We start from the raw sequence: 21,043 nt of genomic DNA on the forward strand, positions 1-21,043 counted from the left end.
GGAATTAGGAGAGAGAAACTGGCAAAGCTGCTGGGATTTCAGGTCAAGTCACCCAGCTATTCTAAGCTCATGGCCTGTGTTATGAATATCATGAAGATGTCTTGGGAATACCTGTTACAGGTATTGTTGATGTTTATTGTCAAGATCCAATGGGCTTATGTGTGTAACCCTTTGTATAGTAACGTATCCTTAGGATATAAGGTAGTGTCATTTTAAACTGAGTGGTTCTCTCCATGTAAGGTTAGAGGTCTTTTTTCGTTGGAGAAAGAAATAGTAAATGAATTTAGGTTCTACCAATGTTGGGGAGCAGATATGAAAATAAGTGAGTATATGTAATGTTTGTATACACTTATTTTTATTGTTTGAATCTTTCAGAAGAAGACATCAGAGTTGAAATCCAGGAGAAAATTGGAAAACTAAGCCTTCCTATGAAAGAAGCTTACAAACAAAAAATCATGACCGACACTGCCTGCGATTTCATGTGGAGAGAATTCTGTGGTACAAATGAGAGAATCCGAACTGGAGAGAAACCTTATGGATGTGGTCAGTCTGGAATGACTTTTTCTACCAAGGAGAGTCTTACTGTACTTCAGAAAATCCTCACTGGAGGGAAATCTTCATGCAATCAATTTGGAAAGGCTTTTGCCTTCAAGGGCATTCTTGTTGAACATCAGAGAATTGACACTGGTGCAAAACCTTATGAGTGTAATCTATGTCGAAAGGTTTTTACTCGGAGGTATAGTCTTACTGAGCATCAGAGAATTCACACTGATGAGAGACCTTATGAATGTAATCAATGTGGAAAGAGTTTTTCATGTAAGTCCTATCTCACTAAACATCAGAGAATCCACACTGGGGAAAAGCCTTATGAATGTAATCAATGCAGAAAAGTTTTTACATTCAAGTCCCAACTTACTGAACATCAGTTTATCCATATTGGAGGGAAACCATTTGAATGTAATCAATGTAGAAAGCGTTTTTTATGGAAAAGCAATCTTAATAAACATAAGAGAACCCACACTGGAGAGAAACCTTTTGAATGTAATCAGTGTGGAAAGGGTTTTTCATGGAAGTCCTATCTCACTAAACATCAGAGAATCCACACTGGAGAAAACCCTTATGATTGTAATCGATGTGGAATGGCTTTTTCATTTAAGGCTGATCTTGACAATCATCAGAGCTTCCACACTGGAGAGAAACCTTTTGAATGTTATCAATGTGGAAAGGGTTTCTCATTGAAGCGTACTCTTAATAAACATAAGAAAATCCACACTGGTGAGAAACCTTATGATTGTAATCAATGTGGAAAGGCTTTCACATGCAAGTCATATCTCACTAAGCATCAGAGAATCCACACTGGTGAGAAACCTTTTAAATGTAATCAGTGTGTAAAAGGTTTTTCATGTAAGTACAATCTCACTAAACATCAGAGAATTCACACTGGAGAAAAACCTTATGATTGTAATCAATGTGGAAAGGCTTTTAAAGTAAAGGAGAGTCTTACTACACATCAGAGGATCCACACTGGAGAAAAACCTTATAATTGTAAACAATGTGGAATGGCTTTTTCATTTAAGGCTGTTCTTGACAATCATCAGAGAAACCACACTGGTGAGAAACCTTATGAATGTAATCAATGTGGAAAACATTTTTCATTGCAGGGCATGCTTATTAAACATCAGAGAATCCACACTGGTGAGAAGCCTTTTGAATGTAATCAATGTGGAAAGGCTTTTACAAGCAAGTCAAATCTTATTAAACATCAGAGAATCCACACTGGAGAGAACCTTTATGAATGTAATCAGTGTGGAAAGGGTTTTTCATGTAAGTACTATGTCACTAACCATCAGAGAATCCATACTGGAGAAAAACCTTATGCTTGTAACCAATGTGGAAAGGCTTTCTCATTTAAGGGTGCTCTTGACAATCATCAGAGAATCCACACTGGAGAAAAACCTTATCTATACAATCATTGTGGAAAGTCTTTTCCTTTCAAGTCCAATCTTACTAGTCTTCAGAGAAACCACACTAGGAGGGACACCTTATGAATGTAAACAATGTGGAAAAGCTTTTTCATTGACACACTTGTTAGTCATCAGAGAATCCACCCTGGAGAGAAACGTTTTGAATGGAGCCAGTATGAAAAGGGTTTTTCATGTAAGTCCTATCTCACTAAATATTAGAGAATCCACACTGGAGAAAAACCTTATGAATGTTGTCAATATGGAAAGGTTTTTACTAAGTCCCATTTACTAGTCATCAGATTACCACACTGTAGTGAAGCCTTCTGAATGTAATCACTGTTGAAAGACGTTTACATTGATGGAGTGAGATTTACTGCACATCAGAAAATCCATACTGGAGAGAAACCTTATCCATGTAGTCAATGTGAAACGACTTCTACAAGCAAGTCCTATCTTACTCATTCGGAGTCCACACTCCAAGGAAATCTTATGAATGTAATCAATGTGGTAAGGGTTTTATATAGAAGTCCCATCTTACTTCACATCAGAGAATTCACACTGGGAAGTTTTGGGTTTGGCAAATGTGGTTAAGTGGCTTGCCCAAGGCTACACAGCTAGGTAATTATTATTAACTGTCTGAGGCCAGATTTGAATCCAGGTACTCCTGACTCCAGGGCCGGTGCCCTATCCACTGCGCCACGTAGCTGTCCCATTTGAACACATTTTTTTAAAATAAAGATTTCATTTATTTTGAGTTTTACAATTTTTTCCTTATTCTTACATCCCTCCCCCCACCCCCCACAGAAAGCAGTCTGTTAGTCTTTACATTGTTTCCATGGTATACACTGATCTAAGTTGAATGTGATATGAGGGAAATCATATCCTTAAGGAACAAAAATAAAGTATAAGAGACAGCAAAATTACATAATAAGATAATGGATTCTTGTTTTTGTCTGAATTGAATATAATAGTCTGGTCTTTTTTCAAACTCCACAATTCTTTCTCTGGATACAGATGGAATTCTCCATTGCAGACAGCTCCAAACTGTCCCTGATTGTTACACTGATGGAATGAGCAAGTCCATCAAGGTTGATCCTCACCCCCATGTTGCTGTCAGGGTGGACAGTGTTTTTCTGGTTCTGCTCATCTCACTCAGTATCAGTTCATGCAAATCCCTCCAGGCTTCCCTGAATTCCCATCCTCCTGGTTTCTAATAGAACAATAGTGGATTGAATACACTTAAATGGGATACTGAACTCCCTAAACTAGCATTATGATAAAGGACTTACCTGGATTTTCTCAAAAACACAATGTCTTCAGAATAAGAAAAAAAAGTTCTGTTAATATTATGTCAATTGGAAGCAAATACCTGATCATGAGTATCCACACAAGAGAGAAACATTATACACTGACATGAATGATTAAATGGTCTTCAAGGGAATACTGAGTTTTCTAGACTAGTGTTGTGATAAAGGACATAACAGGATGTTCTCACAAACACAGTTTCTTCAGGGAAAAAAAACAGTACTGTTAGCATGGTGTCAACTGCAGGAAAACACATGATAAAGAGATGAAATCAGGATTGCACAAGTCCATAAAATTTCAGGCAAATGGGATTTTTTTATTTTCTCACACGACACCAATGTGCATGTATTCAGCCTACATTGAGGCCACTGTATGTGACAATCAAGATCCTTCTCTTTAATATGAGATGATTCCTGTCTTCTGGTTGTTGTGACTCAATCATGGTGATGATGCTAGGACTCCAATAAACTTGAGGCAGAACAGAACACTTTTGTAAAAAAGAAAAGCCACCTCTGCTAAGTGTTAGAGACTTCACTTTTCCTCTATGTTTGATGCTTCATAATTCTGGAAAGTTAAGGAAGTGTTCAGTGACTCTTGAAAAAATATTTTGTTTCTTGGTACATCCAAAGTGATCTTTTCCTTTGACTTGTTCACCTGACGGGAAAAAGACATAAAGCTATAAAGTGAATGAAAACTTTTCTAGGGAATTCTAAGTCTGGTCAAGTTGATAGGCAGACAAAAGATATACAAGTGAAATAGAAACATTTTTTTCAGTCTGCAGAAATTGGTGATATTGTAAACTAAGATCAGAATTTATCCATTTAAGGAGGGTGTTAGCAAGATGTCATAAACTTCTCCTTTTCTTCTGTTATTTTCATAGCTCAGTCTGGGGATGTGCATGTTGTCAGCACTTCCCAAGTAGAGTGATCCACAGGGAGGTCTACTCCCTCCTGGTCAGAGTTCCGAGTTCTCTGGCTGAGCTTCAGTACGATGCCATAGGATTTTCTCATGTATGGTTCACCTACTTGCAGATTCTCTGAGTTGAATGGAATCAAGCCACTGCCTCCTCTGACTCCCTTTTGATCTTGCAAGGTTGGCCAGATCATTTCATGCAGGTTTATATCCAGAGTTGAAGGTCAGAACTTCCTCTTCATCTTATTTTGGGGCACATTGCTAAAGAGTTTTAAGTATTTTTTGCCTTTTTCCTTGTTCTGTACAAAGCTGCCACCCTCTGATACTTACCACCCCTCCTCTCTACCCTGTAACTGTGCTCAGATAATAGATGACAGAATTGTAAGGTGGTGCCCATTCCTGCTTCCATTGCTGGTTCAGGCATCACCTGATAGCTTTGTGCCCTGGTTGTGCCTGTTCAGTCACAGACTTCTTTGTATCCCTGGGCACAGGAATGTGCTCCCCATACTCCCATGGCTACTGATAGCTGTGCAATTGGATTTCATTCCTGCTCAGTCCTTGTCCCTGTGTAACACAGACTTTTCTGTTTATCATTCTAAACCCATTATAGTGGATTAAAAAAAACAAAAACTAATGGTAATTTATTTTCCAGATTAGAATTTGCTCTAGCACATTTTCTAGATTCTTGCTGAAGTTTTTAGGGTAAAGCTTTGTAAGGTAGAGTTAGATGGGCTGACCGGGGAAAAAAGGCTAAAAATCCACTTAGTTATTTTGAATTTACCATTTTTTTAGGTTTTTTTCCGAGGCAAATGGTCTTAAGTGGCTTGCCCAAGGCCACACAGCAAGGTAATTATTAAGTGCCTGAGATCTGACTTGAATTCAGGTACTCCTGACTCCAGGCTGGTGCTCCATCCACTGCACCACCTAGCTAGCCTGAATCTAACTTTGAAAAACATTTTGTTAGGTTTTTGTTTTAGAAAAGTTGGTTCATTGAGATGCCAATATGCCTAATTTGTCTTTATTTTTTGTACAAAAACATAGGAATTGATCAGGAAGTTAACAATAAAAAGAATTTTATATATATCATCTCATTTATGGTCAAAAACATTTTTTTTGATTTTTTGTTTTTACAAGGCAATCGGGTTAAGTGCCTTGCCCGAGGTTACACAGCTAAGTAATAATTAATAAATAAGATTTGAACTCAGGTTGTCCTGACTCTGAGGCCCGTGCTCTCTCTACTTTACCACCTAGCCTCTCCCCAAAAAACTATTTTTAAAAAGAACAAAATGGGTCCTCAAAAAGAAATCCCCATACATTAAAATGACCTTTGCCTAAAGACCTTGATGGTGCTGAAGTCACCACTCTGAGAGGCAGCCCATTCACTTCTTTTGTGATGCCACTACTAAGATGCTCCTTCCAGATGCCCTGGCTGTATTAAAACTTTCCATCCATCACTCCCGGTCAAAACCTAAATTTATTTTAAAGGACATGAGTAGAAAGATTCTATCTGCATACAGAGAAAGAGGTGCTAAACTATACTATGTGCTGAATCATTTTACTCATGTACTGATTTGTGTGTAAAGGTAGCCATGTCTGGGCCAGAGGAGGGAAGAACAAAGTTTATGTGATAATGTTGTTGTATATTTGAAAGGAATATGAAGTTGTATATTGTACATTTGCAATTTTATAGGCAACCATCTTTTTGATTTTAATATTTGAAAGTATCTTTTACTCCAAAAATCAAGACTAAAATTTAAGAAGTGGGGCATATTTACAATTTTAACATGAAAAGAGGAGTTCTTATCTGTCCAAATTTCAGACTTTCAGCTAATGATATTGCCCCTTCTCCAGGATAAGTTCAGTTCTTTTTTTTGGGGGGGGTAAGGCAAACAGGGTTAAGTGGCTTGCCCAAGGCCACACGGCTAGGTAATTATTAAGTGTCTGAGAACAGATTTGAACCCAGGTACTCCTGATTCCAGGGCTGGTGCTTTATCCACTATGCCACCTAGGTGCCCCAATAAGTTCCATTCTTAAACAATTATTTTCTCCAGCTACCAACTTTTTTCCTTTGTATTACCCTTAAAGTGGATGCAAGGGACTCTGTCAGTTCTTTGAGCTTCATGGGGAAACTATTTGTCCCTCCTTTATCTGCATTTTACTTTGGACAATCAGGTCTGTTGCTCTTGAGACCATGAATGCAATCTCTTCTTCCCCCCCCCCCCATTTCTAGAAGTTTATTTTTGTCAATCTACAACCCATGCTTAAAGGAGTTTTTTTTAATTAAAGATTTTATTTATTTTGAGTTTTACAATTTTCCCCTTGATCTTACTTCCCTCCCCCACCCCCACATAGAAACCAATTTGCCAATTTGTTACCATGGTATACATTGATGCAAACTGAGTGTGATGAGAGAGAAATCATATCCTTAAAGAAGGATCATAAAGTATAAGAGATAACAAGATCAGACAATAAGATAGCAGGTTTTTTTCTCTAAAGGGAATAGTCCTTGAAATCGTTCAAACTCCATGGTTCTTTCTCTGGATACAGATGGCATTCTCCATCGCAGACAGCCCAAAATTGTCTCTGATTGTTGGACTGATGAAATAAATGTGTCCTTCAAGGTCGAACATCACCCCCATGTTGTGGTTAGGGTGGAAAATGTTCTTCTGGTGCTGCTCATCTCACTCAGCATCAGTTCATGCACATCCCTCCAGGCTTCCCTGAATTCCTCTCCCTCCTGGTTTCTAATAGAACAATAGTTTTAAATGACATACTTATACCACAGTTTGCTAAGCCATTCCCCAATTGTAGGACATTTACTTAATTTCCAATTCTTTGCCACCACAAACAGGGCTGCTATGAATATTTTTGTACAAGTGATGTTGTTTACCCTTTTTCATCATCTCTTCAGAGTATAGACCCAGTAGTGGTATTGCTGCATCAAAGGGGATGCATGTTTTTTGTTGCTTATGGAACAATTGTTCAGTCGAGCAGTTGTGTCCACCTCTTTGTGAACCCCAGGAACTTAACATAGCAGGTCTTTCCATCCTTCACTAGCTCTCCAAGTTTGTTCCAGTTCAAGTGCATTATTTCAAGGACACTATCCATCCCATCTTATTCATTCCCCTTTCCTTTTTTCCTTTGATCTGTCCCAACACCAGGGCCATTTCTGATGAATCTTGTCTTTTGATTTGGTGTCATTGTTATTATCCAGCTCCCTCTTCATCCCAAATTCTGTTAAGAGTTCTATCATTTTCCTGGCAGCCCAAGAGCATCATCTGACTCCTCTTCTTTGCCAATCCTTGGGAACTTCAAAGGTAGGAGAGTCACCACTTCTCATACCAATTTGGACCAGCTTTTTAAAATTTTTTTTTATTTATTAAGTCAATGGGGTTCAGTGACTTGCCCAAGGCCACACAGTTATGCAATATTAAGTGTCTGAGGGTGGATTTGAACTCCAGTCCTCCTGACTCCAAGGCCAGTGCACTATCCACTGCCCCAGGACTATTTCTCTTTACCTTTTCCTTGGTGTCCCTGTTTTCTAGGATAGAGCCTGGTCAAAAGTTACTTATTGTTTGAGGGATGACAAATGTATGGACACTCCTAGTTAGGAACAAACAGGATTGGGGCAGCTAGGTGACGCAGTGGGTAAAGCAGGGCCCTGGAGTCAGGAGTACCTGGGTTCAAATCTGGTCTCAGACACTTAATAATTACCTAGCTGTGTGGCCTTGGGCAAGCCACTTAACCCCATTTGCCTTGTAAAACCTAAAAAACAACAAAAAAAACCCAGGACTGCTAATAGTAGAAAAGGTCTGACTGCTAGTGGGCCCTTTTGTAAAACTTGACGGGAAGCAACTGTGTGTGCTCAAGGCTCATTATAACTCAAGGGTCCAACATGACTTCAAGAAAGGTAGCAGAGTGCTGGGCTGTATGGAAAGAGGCATTGCTTTTTTTTTTTAAATTAAGGCAATGGAGTTAAGTGACTAGTTAAAGCTAGGCAATTATTAAGTGTCTGAGGCAGGATTTGAACTCAGGTTCTCCTGATTCCATGGTCAGGCATTGCTTCTTAAAGGCTGAATATCACTCACTCTGCCTTGGGGAGACCAGTTCTAGAGCATTTTGTTGACCTGTAATCACCAGAGTAGCAAGGACCTTGAGTGATTGTGGTTCAACTGGAGTGGGGAAACCAAAATGGTGAAGGACTTCAAGTCCATGCCATGAGGATCAGTTGGAAGACCTAAGGATATTTGCTTAGGAAGTCCAGAAAAAGGTGGGATTAGAGACTACATTGCAGTCAGAGTCTGAGGATCACCATCTTGAAGCATGTGAAGTCTTCTCAAGTGTTCCTAGATTTTAGCTGTCTTCTCAAGATGTGAGGGATCAGAAGCTATGAGTGGAAGTTGCCAACACGGATTTACTGACAGAGATAATAATGCTTCCATAGAACTTTAGTTTCCCAGATGTGGAATTTTCTGTGGCTCAATCTCAGTCCCATTCTTGGAGAATCATTGACTAAGTTCATGTAGGTGACCACCACATTAGTTTAGGGAGTTGGGAGGTAGAGAATGCTGGTGTCCCATAGCATACATTTAGCAGCCCATCTCCTCAGGTTCCAGCAGGGTTAGAAACAGAAAGGTGATGAATTACAGGTAATTATAGACAAGAAAGGAACAGAATTATGATGGGATTGAATGTGCTAGGAGAGCAAACAACTAAGAGAACGGAATACAGGAATTGAGGTAGAGGCTGGGGCCTCCTATTGAGTCTTGGACCAGACAGGGTATCAATAAACTTTGCTTCAGTACCTTCTGTTTTAGACTCTATGCCCAGTGTTTGTGCAACTTTTCCTCTATGGCAGCCAGGTGGCACAGTAAATAGTGCCCTGCACTGGGGTCAGGAGGACCTGAGTTCAAATCCTGTCTCGGACACCTAATAATTGCCTAGCTGTATGATCCTGGACAAGTCACTTAATCCTGTTGCCTTAAAACAAACAAAAAAAAATATATCAAAGCTTTAACTCACTGTAGTGTTTCACAAAAACCGCAAACCTAACAAACTGCTTTTCAAAATTAGATTTTTCTCCTTTTGTGCCCTAATCACCCACTCTGACTCTGCCTTACTAAGCCTCACTCTAAAAACCTCAATGAGAACCTAAAAAATGTACTAGAGCAATTTCTAATCATCAAAGAAAAACATTACAATTAGTCATTTTTGCACGTATCATAGCTTTACAATGATAAACAGAAAAGTCTGTGGAGACAGGCATAGGGACTGGCCAAGAAGGAAACCCAATGGCAGAGCTATGAGCAGCCATGGGAGTGTTGGGGACACATTTCTATGAAGATGACTACGCCTGAAGGGGTAATCGTGGAGGAAAAGGACATCTCAGGTGACCCTTGAATCTGCACTGGAAGAAGGAATGGGGACCAGCTCCCAATTCTGACACCTATTATCTGATCACAGTTCTAGGGTGGAAAAGAGGGGTTATGAGAAAGAGAGGGCAGCAGCTTTGTACTGAACATGGAAAAAGGTCCAGAAACATCATCTCTTTAGTAATGTGCACAGGAGCAAGATGTAGAGGAAGTTCTCCCCTTCGACTCTGTACATAAACCAGTATGAATAATCTGGCCAACATTGCGAGAGCAAAGGGAAGCTAGAGGAGGCACAGGTCAATTCCTCTGAAGACAGAGAATCTGGAAGTCGGCAAACAGTGAGAAAATCCTTTAGTAACCTACTGAAACACAGTCAAGAAAATCACATTTGGATCAAGGACTTCCTGAGTTTTGGTGAGGAGAGGAGTGACTAGACCCCCCTGTGGATCACTCCACATGGGAAGTGCTGACAATTTGCAGATCCCCACACTGGGCTATGAAAATAGCAGAGGAAAAGGAAACGTCGATGACATCTTGCCACCACCCTCCTTAATAAAGGGACACATTCAGACCTTAATTTACAATGTCATCAGTTTCTGCAGTCTGAAAAGAAAGATTTCCATTTTCCTTGGATATCTCTTGTCTGCCTACAAAGTTGACCACATTTAGAAAAAGAGAGACTATATCTTCTTAATCTCTTTCAGTCCCCAGAAAAGTTCTCATTCACTTGGATGGTTTTTTCCTTCAGGTGAGCAGGTCAAAGGAAAAGGTCACTTTGGAGGTAGCAAGACACAAACCAACGTTTTCCCCTCTTTGACTTTTCAAAATTATGAAGGGTCGAGCATGCGAAACTTTCAGAGGGAAATTGCAAAGCCTTAGACTAACTTAGTAGAGGCTGCTTTTGTTTTCACACAAGTATCCTGCTCTGACTCAAGTTTATTGGAATCCCTTCATCATCACCATGATCCTCGAGTCACAACAATCAGGAGACAGGTAGCATCTCATGTTATTGGGTTTTCACATGCAGCAGTCTCAATGTAGGCTGAATGTATACACATTAGTGGCATGTGAAAAAATATAAATTTCTCCCTTATTTGCCTGAAATTTTATACCCCTGTGTAAACAATTCTGATTCCTTCTCTTCATCAAGTGTTTTCTTCCAAATGTCATTTTTTTTCTCAAGAAATTGTGCCCTTCATTACAATGTGAGTATAGGAAACTCACTTTTCCCTTTAAATTCATTTAATCATTGATGTTAGTGGTAAGGTTCCTTTCTAATATGAATTTTCTCATGGAAAAACAGTCTGATGTTTGCCTGAAAACTTTATCACCTTGATTACATTCATAAAGTTTCATTCTGGTTTGAATTGTCTGATGTTTAACAAGTGTGTCCTTCAATGTAAAAGCCTTTCCAGATGGATTACATATATAAAGTTTCTCTGCAGTGTGGATTTTTTTGATGTACAGTAAGACTCCCCTTGGTAGCCAAAGCCTTTCCACTTTGATGACATCCATAAGATTTCCCTCCAGTTTGTATTCTCTCCTTTGTACCACAAATATCTCTCCACATGAAGTCACAGGCAGTGTCAGTCATTAGTTTGTGTATGTAAGTTTCAGAGCAAGGTTTAGTTTTCTAATTTTGTCCTTTGTTTTGTTTTTTTAGGTTTTTGCAAGGCAAATGGGCTTAAGTGGCTTGCCCAAGGCCACACAGCAGCTAGGTCATTATTAAGTGTCTGAGACCGGATTTGAACCCAGGTACTTCTGACTCCAGGGACAGTTCTTTATCCACTGCGCCACCTAGCCACCCCTTGTCCTTCATTTCAAACCTGATTTGTTCTGAAAGAGCCAAACGATAAAACAAAAACTATATATACTTTTAGCATATTTGTATTGATATCTCCTTCCCATCATTGGTACAGTACTGTTTATTTCCCCATGAAAAACAAAACAACAGAATTTAACCTTACCTGGAAAGATCCAATCAGTTGAAATTGACATTAGCTTATATCCTAAGGTTAATTTACTTTGCAAAGTGTTGCACACATAAACCCATTCCCTCCTGACAACAAACATCCACCATACCTGTGACACAGGTATTCTCACGCCGTTTTCATGATATTCACAATACAGGCCATGAGCTTAGAGTAGCCAGGTGACTTGACCCAAATCCCAGCAGCTTAGACTGGAATACAAGTCCTGGGAATGGACATATTCACTTCATTCTAAAATAAAATTGAAATCCTTCTAAAACCAAAGTTCCGAAATGGATGGCATTTCTCATGTCTGACAATGTGTGTCTTATCCAGAAATTTCAGTGACTCGTTTTTTGTAATGAAGTGAAGAGCATGCTTCATTCTTAGACTTCTTGCAACCCTTCCCATTTACAGGTTCATAAGTCCTTTGAATGATTCAGACAGGAGTGGAAGGGATGTGAGCTAAAAAATTTGTTAATGGTAACTTAAGCAATAAATAATCGACCAATCTGGATAAAAAGATGTTTATCCTCTGTGACAACATGTATGTGCATACTTCAACCTTAACAGCTATTTTTCTGCAGTGATTCCAGACTATCAAGACCAGAAATACACTGATATTGGGAATCATACAATGTTTTTTTTCTGTATTTGTGTGTGTGTGTGTGTGTGTGTGTGTGTGTGTGTGTCAAACTCTGACTTTTTTCTAAGGGCAACATATTTTTTTACTCTCCTAAATTTATGTCACGTTATTTCTTAACTTTCAGAAAGGCTGGACATTCATGTACAAATGATCCCAGGCAAGCTCTCTCTTTTCTAGCTTGCCTAATAATCCCATGTCAGCAAACCTTAATCACGAGATCAACATGTTCCTTGGTTTTGTATTTTCAAAGCTGTGATGGCAGGCTATTTGAAAACCATGGTCCCTAGGCAGCCACTCTCCCAAGTTACCAGCCTCCTGGTCCAGTGATGTGAAGTAAGATGATGGAAGGTGGCCCTGGATGTGAAGCAATCATAGTTAAGTAACTTCCACAAGGTCCCTCAGCTAGTATCAAGTGTCTGAGGCCAGATTCAAGCTCCCATCCTCTAGACCCTAAGGTCAGTGCTCTACTGACTGTGATTGGTTGCCCTAATCCTTCAGGAGAGTTTCAGTGAAAGGATATTCAGTTTACATTTGAGCAAATTCTATCCTTTCACAAATTTTTTTATATGAACATTATAAAAAAAACCACTAAGGCAAAGCAGCATTTGCAATTGACTAGCAAATACATCAGTCAAGCAGATTATTGGTAATGAGCCAACAGAAAAATAAGGGTTTCAAATAGTAATTAACAATTCTTTCTGACTGCTTTGAGAAGTTAAAAAAACCCAAAACCAAATTTGCATCACTCAGGAGCTGGTCTACATCTCTAGCCATTTTTTACTTTATATATGCATGTGTACATATATGTATATATATATATATATGTATATATATATATATTAGATATGAGCATTTTCAGTGTATTCTCTTCAGAAATCATAATACAAATGGTAGTATTGTGGATAAAATCACAGACCTTTGTACATGAAGCCCTAAGGTCCAATCCCAATCAGAAACTTGCTAGTTCTTTGACACAATGTCCTATACAAATATTACCTGTTACTTTTATTGGATTTTGCATATTTCCTCCCCAGTTCTGCTCTTGCTCCCTAACCATGGTTATCCTCACTCCTTGAGGTCCTTTATTTCTCTGCTGTCCTCAATGTATTCCCACTCACAAATATTTTCTTTAATATGGATCAGTTTCTGTTTTTATACTGCATTCTAAGCATCACCAGAAGGTCTTGTCCCTTCCTTTTTAACCCTGTACCTTGGCACAGAGGCTGAAAGAGAAGGTACATCACATCACCTTTTCTAAAACTTTTCATTCCTCCCCCAGCCCACCATTAAAGTTTGCTTTGACCATCATCCCATCACTGAAAAAAATCGGACATCTCAAAAAGTTTTTCAGATGATTTTCTGGGGTTCTCTAAGTGTACCACCATATCATCTGGAAAAATGTTAAAAGTTTTGCTTCCTCATTGCCAATTTTGTTTCCTTCCATTTCTTTTTCTTCTCTTACTGCTCAACATTTCTAATACTATATTGAATAGTAATGGTAATAATGGACATTCTTCTTTCATTATCTTATTGGAAATGCTCCTACTTTTTGTCCATTACATATAATAATTGTTGATGGGTTTTAGATAGATACTGCTCATCATTTTTTTGGGCGGGAATTTTGCAAGGCAATAAGTCTAAGAGACTTACCCAAGGTCACACAGATAAGTAAGTATTATGAAATGTCTGAGGTCAGATTTGAACTCAAGTCCACCTGAGTGCAGGGCCAATGCCCTAACCACTGCCCCCACCGGGCTGCTCATTATTTTAAGAAAAACTTCATTGCTTTCTATACTCTCTAGTACTTTTTTTTTTAAAAGGTTTTTGCAAGGCAAATGGGGTTAAGTGGCTTGCCCAAGGCTACACAGCTAGGTAATTATTAAGTGTCTGAGCCTGCATTTGAACCCAGGTACTCCTGACTCCAAGGCCGGTGCTTTATCCACTATGCCACCTAGCTGCCCCATATCTCTAGTGCTTTTAATAGGAATGGATGCTGTACTTTGTCAAAGACTTTCTCAGCATCAATTAAGATAATCATATGATTTCTGTAGATTTTGTAATTGATATGTTCAATTATGTTGAGTATTTTCCTAATATTGAACCATTCCCGCCTACCTGGAATAAAACCTATCTGATCAAGGTGTATTATCCTATTAATAACTTGCTATTGCCTTATTGCTAACATTTTATTTAAGGTTTTTGCATCAGTGTTCATTAGGGAGATTAGTCAATAATTTTCTTTGTTTTGACTCTTCCTGGTTTCATTATAAGCACGATCTTGGTATCCTAAAAGGAATTTCCGCACAACTCCTCCTGTTTTTTTTAAAATGGTACATGTAGAATTGGAATTAATTGTACCTTAAATATTTGTCAAAATTGATTTGGAAATCCATCTGGAGCTGGAGACATTTTCTTATAGATTTTCTTAGAGTTTCTTGATGGCTTCTTCATGTGTTTTCTGAAATGGGCTTGTTTAAGTATTTTATTTCCTGTTTGTTAATCTGGAAGTTTGCAAACATGGACATGCTATGAAAAAGGAAATCCAGATCTCCCATTTCACTATTAACTGATTTAGGTGAAAGAGCATGTTTTGAAATGGAAATAAGGGAATACAAGGATAAGGATAATACTGATTTCAGAAGAATAAAACAGGGGCAGAAATCATCAAAATTAAAAGTACAAGCTGATATTTATGTAGCAGCTATTATATGTCCTACATTTTGTAAATATTGTCTCATTTTACCATCATATTGTCGCTGATGAAGTAACGGAGGCACATAGAGGTCATGTGACTTGTAAGTCTTATAGGACTAAAAAATTTCTGAAGTGGAATTAAACCAAATCTTTTTGATTAGAGGCCCAGAATTCTGTCTATTGTACCAGTAGTTGTATTCTGTAATTTTAACAGAATACAGTGAAAATGCTCACACCAATATGAAGTGGGAAAGTAAAGAGAATGGGACAAAGCTCTCTTGGTTGGAAATTGTAATTCCTTATTTTAGTCTCTGGAACAAGTGAAAATTAAATGTTAGCTACCATTTAAAACTATATTTTATTGTCTCATTACACATAGTGTATGAAATGATAAGTATACTTGAAGCTCAATTATATGTTAAATTTTTTAGGCATTTATTTGTAACATCACCTTTCCAAGATGAGAATTTCTTCAGAAATGACTCTCTTTTGTCTATACTGGCAAAGTAGCTGCATTTTCTCTGTATCTGTGCTGACTAACCCGAGTCACCAATCAATTCCTTTGAGAATCTTCCAGATAGAATACTGACATAAGTTTAGGATCTGTTCATGCCAGAAAGTCTTCTCTCATCCCCCCAGTGTTAATGTTAGGTCAGCTTTGGTAGGATGATGGCATCATTCCTTTATGGTTTCATGAGGGTCTCTCCTCTGCATTTCTGGGACCACGGTTTTCAACAAGCTAGTTCTCTCTGTTGCAAGGATGGAAACCTAAGTAACATCTTCATCTGGTGAATACAGCTTTGAGGCAGTGCAATGACACAGGGAGCCTGGAATCAGGAGACTACTCTGAGGCTCTGACAAATGACTGCGAGGGTCTGTGCATTCCTGGGATCATTTCCACCTGAATGAACAATCTTCATGGAATTTTAAAATCAATTGGAACAAGATTGAAAGACAGAAGTTATCGATTCTTATGCTGCATTTATAAATGCTAGTTTTTATGTAGTCCCTGTTTTTCTCCCAAAATTGTATGTACTTGATCTTGGAATCTGCAGAAAAAAACTTGCTAATGTTAAAATATGGACAGGCTCTGTGTCATCTCTTGGCCTTTAAGTGTTGTCTATAGCTTCCACAAACCACCCCCCAAATTCTGATTTAATTTCTTATGCTGACCATGTTATAGTCAAACCTTGATAGGGAAAGGGAAGGTTAACTTTGGTAGAATGGTTGTGTCGGTTCATGATGATTTTATAGGCATCTCTTCCATGCATTTCTGGGGACCACAGGTTTCCAAGACCTAGTTCTCTCTGCTGCAAGAATTCAAATCCAACTAATAGCTTGTCCCCATGGTGACAAATTTGTGGCAGTGAAATGACACAGGGAGCCTGGGACTTCTTTGGTGCCCTGACAAACAGACAGTTATCGTTTGTGCATGCCAGGGATCGTTGGTACATGAATATTCAATCTTCATGAGAGTTTGAAAACAATTTGAGCCAAATTGGAAAACGGACTTATAGGTTCTTATAGGTTCTTATTATTGCACTTATAAGCACTTGGTGTCTTTATGCTCATAAGCAATATCGACCTGATTATGACAGCTTGGAATCTCCAGAAAAAACCCAGTTATGGTTAAAATATGCACATGTTTTTGTCCCAGAGGATAAATATCCTTAAAATTAAATTAGGTCATTGTTTACTGCTAAAAATGCAATTGAACAACTTTAAGCTAAGAGCCTTTGGACCATGATCTCACGCCTTCAAAGGCTGTGAACCTCTAAGATGGGAAGGAGTGGAAGAGGAACAGGAGTGAGTCATGCAGCCAACTTCCTTACAAAAGGATGGTGAACTCGAATAATTGTATGAGACACATTTTTTACCAGTGGCTCATATGTGTTTTGTTCAGTTGCTTCCAATTCTTCATGATGTCTTGGACTTATTCATGGGTTGTTCTTGGCAAAGTTCCTGTAGTGATTTACCATTTTTTTCCTCCCATTTCCCCATTTAACAGATGAAGAATTGAGGCAAATGGACATTGTGATTTGAGGCTTATCACCCAATTAGTGACCAAAGTCAGTTTGGACTCAGATTTTCTTGACCTCAGGCCCCTGCTCTCTCCACTGCTTCACCTGACTGTTTCCTCTATATTTGGTAAGTGTTTAATAAATACTTATTGACTTGCCTATTTTTCTCACTAGGTTTACCTTATCCTCAATTTTGCCTTCTGCAAATGACTCTTACTAGACCATGCCATGGTGCTGTGGTTTGTGCCCCATTACCCACCCCTGCTTATAGCTAATGTTCATATCTGAAAATCTAAAGTTCTAAAATCTGAAAACATCAATGTCTTCTAATAACACCTGCTTTTCTTTTCTTTTTTTTTGTTTTTTAGGTTTTTGCAAGGCAAATGGGGTTAAGTGGCTTTCCCAAGGCCACACAGCTAGGTCATTATTAAGTGTCTGACACTGGATTTGAACCCAGGTCCTCCTGACTCCAAGGCCAATGCTTTATCCACTAAGCCACCTAGCTGCCCCTCCTGCTTTTGTTTATGAAAATTGTTGCCCTTTTATGTCCTTAGAAATCTCAGTCTTGAGTTGACCAGTCTCCTCCCAAGGTGACTTTCCTGGTAGAATTTTAGGCCATGGGATGCTACCTATCCTTCCTTTCAACCCTTTGAAAAGTTGTCCTAATGTCCAGGATCCAAGTCAGAGAATGACTCACTTTCTCCTCTCTCTCAACCTTCCCTCTGATGTTTCTAATTGTGTGTCTTCGGGTCAATCACATTTCCTTTTGTAGCCTCACTTTCCTTATATGTAAACATCAGGGATACAGCCTCCAGTTCTAGCTCACAACCTGCAATCTGACAGGAGGAGCAAATTTAGGCACTTCCCTGCCAAGATTCACATCATTTCTACCACTTCCAGATGATAAATACAGGTATTTTCTGAAGAACAAAATCCTCATTAGGGGCTTCCTTGCTGTTGATAGAGAGAGTTCTACCTAAAATCTGGATAATTGAAATTACCCATCAAAATATAATCTTGCCTATGTGGGAGGATTATTTTGAGTTTCCTGGACTTGTATATTTTTTCCTTTTCCCAGGGGATCTATTGTAGGCTGCCGGGGCAAAAATTCACTTGTTTCTCCATTTATCTATCTTCATTCAAATGTTTAGACTGCACAATAGTGACTCTTTGATATCTAAATCTAGATTCAATGAATTAATTTTAAAACTATTTTTAAACCTGTGTTTCACTGTTTTCTTTGAAACTCTATGTATTTTATGTATTAAAAAGCATTAATCTGAACAAGATACCATAGGGTTCCTTAGGCTGTTAGAGGGAACTATGACAAAAAAACTATCAGAACTTCTGGTCTGTGTGGTCTATGTATTCCTTCATGAAAAAATTACTTCTCTTACTTCATCACCTGATCCCCATCTTTATAATTATAAAAATATTTACGCCTTTACTATGTGCTAAGCAATGTGGCAGAAACTGCATCCTCAGGGAGAGGCTAGAGGCATTCCCAATAAGATCAGGGGTGAAACAAGGGTGCCCATTATCACCACTACTATTCAATATTGTATTAGAAATGTTAGCTTCAGCAATTAGAGAAGAAAAAGAAATTGAAGGAATTAGAATTGGGAAGGAAGAGACAAAATTCTCACTCTTTGCAGATGACATCATGGTATACCTAGAGAATCCCAAAAATCATGCAAAAAACTACTGGACACAATTATCAATTTTAGCAAAGTTGCAAGTTATAAAATAAAGCCTCATAAATCCTCAAGTTTTCTATATGTGTCTAGCAAGATACAGCAAGTAGAGCTAGAAAGAGAAATCCCATTCAAAGTAACCTCAGACAATATAATATACCTGGGAGTCTATTTGCCAAGACAGACTCAGAAACTTTTTGAAAACAATTATAAAACACTTCTCACACAAATAAAATCATATTTAAATAACTGGGCAAACATCAACTGTTCATGCATAGGTAGAGCTAATGTAATAAAAATGACAATTCTACCAAAAGTAAACTATCTGTTTAGTGCCCTACCAATCAAAATTCCAAAAAATTACTTTAACGAGTTAGAAAAAATTGTAAGTAAATTCATATGGAGAAATACAAAGTCAAGAATTTCCAGGAGCTTAATGAAAAAAGTGCAAAAGACGGTGGCTTAGCCCTACCTGATCTAAAATTATATTATAAAGCAACAGTTATCAAAACTGGTGCTAGCTAAGAAACAGAGTGGTGGACCAGTGCAATAGACTAGGTGTAAAAGCAGGAGACGATTATAGTTAATCTGCTGTTTGATAAACCCAAAGAGTCCAGCCATTGGGATAAAATCTCCCTCTTTGATAAAATCTTCTAGGATAATTGGAAGTTAGTATGGAAGAAACTTAGATTAGACCAACACCTCACACCCTTTACCAAGATACGATCCAAATGGTTACAGGACTTATAAAAAACAATACTATAAGCAAATTAGAAGATCAAGGACTAGTTTACCTGACAGATTTATGGAAAGCAGAGCAGTTTATGACTAAGGAAGAGTTGGAGAACATCACCAAAAACCAATTAGATGAGTTTGATTCCATTAAATTAAAAAGCTTTTGCACAAATAAAACCAATGTAACCAAGATCAAAAGAAATGTAGTAAATTGGGAAACAATCTTTACAACTAATGATTCTGACAAAGGACTCATTTCTAAAATATACAAAAAACTGAGTCATATTTTTAAAACAAAAAGCCATTCCCCAATTGACAAATGGTCAAAGGATATGCAAAGGCAATTTACAGAGGAGATCAAAGCAATCTATAGCCACATGAAAAAAATGTTCTAAATCATTAATTATTAGAGAAATGCAAATTAAAGCTTCTCTGAGGTACCACCTCATACCTCTCAGATTGGCCAATATGACCAGGAAGGATAATGATCATTGTTGGAAGGGTTGTGGAAAATCTGGGACACTATTACACTGTTGGTGGAGCTGTGAACTCATCCAACCTTTCTGGAGAGCTATTTGGAACTATACCCAAAGGGCAACAAAAATGTACCTACCCTTTGACCCAGCAATACCTCTACTGGGTCTATATCCTGAAGAGATGATGAGAAAGGGTAAAAACATCCCTTGTACAAAAATATTTATAGCAGCCCTGCTTGTGGTGGCAAAGAATTGGAAATCAAGTAAATGTCCTTCAATTGGGAAATGGCTTAGCACACTGTGGCATATGTATGTCATGAAACACTATTGTTCTATTAGAAACCAGCGTGGGACGGGATTTCAGGGAAGCCTGGAGGGATTTGCATGAACTGATGCTGAGTGAGATGAGCAGAACCAGAAAAACACTGTACACCCTAACAGCAACATGGAGGCGATGATCAACCTTGATGGACTCCCTCATTCCATCAGTGCAACAATTGGGAACAATTTTGGGCTGTCTGCAATGGAGAATACCATCTGTATCCAGATAAGGAGATGTGGAGTTTTAACAAAGTTCAATGACTATTCCCTTTAATTTAGGAAAAAACATATCTTATTGTCTGATCTTGTTACCTCTTAGACTTCTTGTCTCTTAAGGATATGATTTCTCTCTCATCACACCCAATTTGGATCAAGGTACAACATGGAAACAAAGTAAAGACTGACAGAGTGCTTTCTGTGGGGTGGGGTGAGGAGAGGGAAGTAAGATTGGGGGGAAAAGTGTAAAACTCAAATACTATAATAAAAATAAATTAAAAAACAAACAAACAAAAAAAGAAACTGGATCCTCCAACTACCTCTCCAGCATTTTCCCTTTTTGTCATCTTAGCCAAGCTGAAAGGTGTGAGGTGGAATCCCATTGTTATTTTAATTTGCATTTCTGTAATCAGAAATATATAGCTTGATTTTCCTCATTTGAAATCCATCTATTCATATGTTTTGACCATTTTTTCAGTTGAGGAATGGGAAGTCCAATCTTTATATACATCAGAGAATCCACACAAGGGAAAAGCTTTATCGTTTTAGTCAATGTGGAATTGTTATTACATTGAAGGAGAGACTTGCTGCATGGCAGAGAAGCCACAGTACAGTGACACCTTATGAATGGAATCAATCAAAATGGTTTTTCCTTGGAAGTACAGTTTTTGGGGATTTTTTCTTTTTTTTGGTTTTTGCAAGGCAAATGGGGTTAAG

General features: G+C 38.3%; 1 protein-coding gene across 1 annotated transcript in view; it reads left to right on the plus strand.

Moving 5' to 3' along the window:
• Positions 1 to 4,915, plus strand: part of LOC141497098 (uncharacterized) — a 36,026-nt gene extending 31,111 nt beyond the window's left edge. The window contains exon 9 of the mRNA XM_074199692.1: positions 376 to 4,915. Coding sequence (XP_074055793.1) covers positions 376 to 2,048 — 1,673 coding nt within the window. The 3' untranslated portion in view covers positions 2,049 to 4,915. The remainder of the gene's footprint in view (positions 1 to 375) is intronic.
• Positions 4,916 to 21,043: the final 16,128 nt, after the last annotated feature.

Source organism: Macrotis lagotis, chromosome X (assembly GCF_037893015.1).
Source record: "Macrotis lagotis isolate mMagLag1 chromosome X, bilby.v1.9.chrom.fasta, whole genome shotgun sequence".
NCBI lineage: Eukaryota > Metazoa > Chordata > Mammalia > Peramelemorphia > Peramelidae > Macrotis > Macrotis lagotis.